The following is a 3,701-nucleotide window of genomic DNA, read 5'->3' as shown; positions in this document are numbered from 1 at the left end:
CCTATTTCTCACTCCTCAATCTCTATTAGACAGTTTTCTTCTTTTAATTTTATGTGTCTAACGAAAAATCATAAAATTAAATCGGAAACGTGAATATTTTTTATTTGATTTATAGAATTTGATAAAAATATTTCAAAAATCAAAAAACTGTTTTTTCATAGTTTCACGAAAATCATCAAAATATGGTTAAAAACGATTTTAAAATATTTTTTTTTAAAAACTTGAAAGGTATAGAAGTTAAATACTTACCCATGGGTTCACTAATCCATAGGGGGGTTAGTGTATAGTTTTGAAGAGGGGAGAAGCTTTGATTAGGGATTTTGTGTGTTTGATAAAAAATAGAATTATGAAAAAGGGGTATAGAAGATTAAGGGAGCCCATAGGAGATTGTGTGTAGGAAAATAGGGGTACAGGAAAAGTTGACTCTCTCTGCTCATTAATAAAGTATTGGGAAAATTGTTTTTTTGGGCCAAAAAACAATAACTATGTCTCATTAGTCTAATGTTATATAGTTTATGTCCTATTAGACTATTTTTTTCTAAATGGCAATACTGCCCCTAATTTCAATTAAAAATCCGAAATTATAATTACAAAAAAAATTTAAGTATTAAAATATATTTTTAAACTAAAATGATTAAAAGAATATATTAAAATCCAAAAAAAAAATTAAAACGACGAAGACATTTTTGAATCGGGATCGATCGGTCCCGTAATCACCCGATCGATCTGAAATGGTCCATCCTGATAAATGTCCAAAACAACAAAAAATTGCGGACCATTTTCTGATCAACCGAAGCCCAGGTCGGCCGATCTGCTATAGCTCGATCTATGATAGATTGATCGATCGTGTATTGGAGATCGATCGATCCCGTGCCCATGTGAGTCTCGAAAAATGATTTTCTGGTTTTAGTCGGTTAAATCCGATTTGATTCCCACTTGATTTGAACCGAACAAGCACGAATCTATACTATTAAAACTTGATTTCTAATCTATCAAACCTATTTTTCTCTGCTCCTTGGAGAACAAGGGGAGAATATCATATTTCCAAGTTTATAAATCCTAACTCATTCAATTTCACTCTGATTTCGACGATTTTTGAACCTAGCCGAGAAGATGTCGTGACCTCTTTCCGAATTTATCACTATTTCAGTCGATTTACAAAGGTATGAAATTCTATCACCGGTATTAGAGTTCGAAAATATATCTATAAAAGAGGCAATTTTTGAATTTGTTAAATTGTCTTGGCTTAAATTGTCTGTTAGGGTGATGATTAATGAAGATTTCACACACAATCTATTATTTTAGTGATTCATATTAGTTATTGATAGCTACTATATTTTAATTATGTGCAAAATGTTCTTATGAAGATATCATTGGTGTTGAGACTTTATTTCCAGAGAATGTATGCTAATATATTTTTTAAATAATGTTTTCATTGTCTTGTTCACTTTGTTAAAGATTTAATTATTTTGTAGGGGATTATGCATTCACTCATAGAATTCCAAGGAGATGGAATGGTGTTTTTCGCAACAGATTTTGTAAGAAAAGATGAGAAGAAAGATTAAAGAGTGGATCGCATCCTCGATATGATTGAAAGAAAACATGATTGGAGTAATCATGTTTGGAGAGTACAAGAAGCTACAAGTTCCGAGTTTGAGGAAGCTGAGGAAGAGGAAGAGGAAGGAAACGAAGAAGAGGAAGGAGAAGAACAAGTAGGTCATAGTGAGATTGTTAAGAGTAGTGATATTTCGGGAAGAAACAAAAGAAAGCATGCGGATCGAGGAGCAGAGTCAAGGAAGAAGAAGGTCTTGTGTGAACTAGCTGCTTCATCGAAAGTCAACATTGATACAGATATGAAAAAGTTTTTGGAGGGTCTACTACAAGCTTCTTTTACTACTTTTGAGAAGAAAATCAGTAAGCAGTTCTCGGATATAGTTGACAAGTTTGAGAAAGTGGTAACCGACAGACTGACGAAAATTGAAACTAAGGTTACACAGCTCACGACAGCTTCGGGTAGAACAGAGCAGTTTGAGACAGATGTAACTGGCAGATTGGTGAAGATTCAGAGTGAAGTTACACAGATGAGGACATCTTTACTGATTACTGAATTGGCGGGGAAGAGTGATCAACCAAGCGGTCCTAACAAGATAAAAATCGACACTATATCTACCACGAGCAAAAAAGACACAGCTCCATCCAAGAAAAAGGTTACCATTTATAATATTCTACTCAAATGTTTATGTAATGGTTCTATTTTGAATTTGATATGTGTATGTGTAATTAGTTTTTGGAACTTGACGTTTATAATATTCAACTCTCTGATATACTTTTATGTTTGTCGACAGTCTATGAATAAAAAAGAGTTAAAGACTGCCGATTTGAATGTTAAGTTACCTAGTGGTAATTTGACTCAGTCATCAGCTAGTGATCTTCGTATGGAACAAACGAGTTATTGAAAAATTGCATGAAGAATCTTTCACAAGACACATTTGTTGAAGACTTGGATACATCTAAGCCTACAATCGAAGATTCATTGGATTGGTTGGAACTTCCACCATCATTGAAGGTATTATCACCACGATTAGATGACCGAAAGATAGGGCTAGCAGGCAGCAATGACCCAGATAATTGCTTGGTGTTTGTGCATCCAGATAAATTTGAAAAGATGACAGAATGGCAAAATACACGAACGTAAGTTATTCCTTTGTATATATCATTCCGATGATGTTGTTAGTATTTGACAACTATAGTATTATATTTTCATTATAGATCTATACAGATTGGTCCTTCAATATTAGACGAAGAATTAGCCAGACGTGTTATGTCTGTAAGCACATGGCTTCAAAACTATGTAAACATTCAACTGATGATTTTTATTACAAGTTACCTTTTACATAAATTGTTGATTTTATAGATTTGTCTTTGTTTTTGTAGGAAATCGATGCTTTAATGTACATATTCCGGGAACGAACAACACTGCGACGATGTAAAGTGGATCGTGTTGCTTTCATGACATGCGTTTTCAGCGACCTCATAGCTAATGATTACAAGAATTTCAATCAGGGTATTAAGCAGTACAATATGAATCCTTTATTACTCGAATACGGTAAAGGTGAACTGCCTTCTCATGGAAGAACACATAAGTTGTGGAATGTCGACGTAGATAGAATGTACGTACCTGTTTGGGTCAATGGCAACTATTGGATCGCTTTATGCATCAGTTTTGTGACTAGGAATATCCAAGTGTTTGATTGTTCGGGTAAAAAAAGAATCAAAGAAGTGGAAGCTTTCACGCATCTTATTCCTCGGATTGTTAAGGCTGTTCAATCATTAACAGTACAGAAGCATCTCACAGTCTCTCCGTACACTGTTTCCTATGTACCTATGAGTGGACTTAACCGATGAAAAAGTCATTGTGGTGTGTACACTATAAAACACATCGAATGCCACGCGCTTGGATTAAACATAGCATTGGTGGATGATTATAACATATGGGGCTGTAGGAAAAAGACTTTGTGTGATCTATGGGAAGCAGCTCATGATCCAGATTTGATTGAAAGGATGTCAAAATATGAGCCTCTTAAGTGTACGCCTACTGAGAGTATTGAAATTGATCCTAAATATAACTTCAGATGTGAAGTTGGAAAATTATTTTTAGTAACTTTGTTTTAGTTTGGTGGAACTTTGTTTTTTAAATTTCT

The 3,701-nt window shown here is 34.1% G+C and overlaps 1 protein-coding gene across 1 annotated transcript; it reads left to right on the top strand.

Annotated features, from left to right (window-relative positions):
- Positions 1 to 1,853: 1,853 nt before the first annotated feature.
- On the top strand, positions 1,854 to 3,405 carry LOC108831558 (uncharacterized). Its single transcript, XM_056997763.1, has 4 exons — positions 1,854 to 2,207; positions 2,471 to 2,566; positions 2,780 to 2,851; positions 2,935 to 3,405. The coding sequence occupies exons 1-4, from the start codon at positions 1,854 to 1,856 to the stop codon at positions 3,403 to 3,405; spliced, it is 993 nt and encodes a 330-aa protein (XP_056853743.1).
- The last annotated feature ends 296 nt before the right edge of the window (positions 3,406 to 3,701 follow it).

The sequence above is a fragment of the Raphanus sativus genome, unplaced genomic scaffold, assembly GCF_000801105.2.
Source record: "Raphanus sativus cultivar WK10039 unplaced genomic scaffold, ASM80110v3 Scaffold0809, whole genome shotgun sequence".
Classification (NCBI taxonomy): domain Eukaryota; kingdom Viridiplantae; phylum Streptophyta; class Magnoliopsida; order Brassicales; family Brassicaceae; genus Raphanus; species Raphanus sativus.
Note: the sequence above shows the minus strand (reverse complement) of the source record. Positions and strands in the feature narration are given on the sequence as shown.

Coding starts and splice junctions, on each gene's coding strand:
- LOC108831558 (XM_056997763.1), top strand. CDS start 1,854: ATGAAAAAGTTTTTGGAGGGTCTACTACAAGCTTCTTTTACTACTTTT. Junction 2,208..2,470: donor CAGCTCCATCCAAGAAAAAG/GTTACCATTTAT, acceptor AATTGCATGAAG/AATCTTTCACAAGACACATT. Junction 2,852..2,934: donor GCACATGGCTTCAAAACTAT/GTAAACATTCAA, acceptor TTGTTTTTGTAG/GAAATCGATGCTTTAATGTA.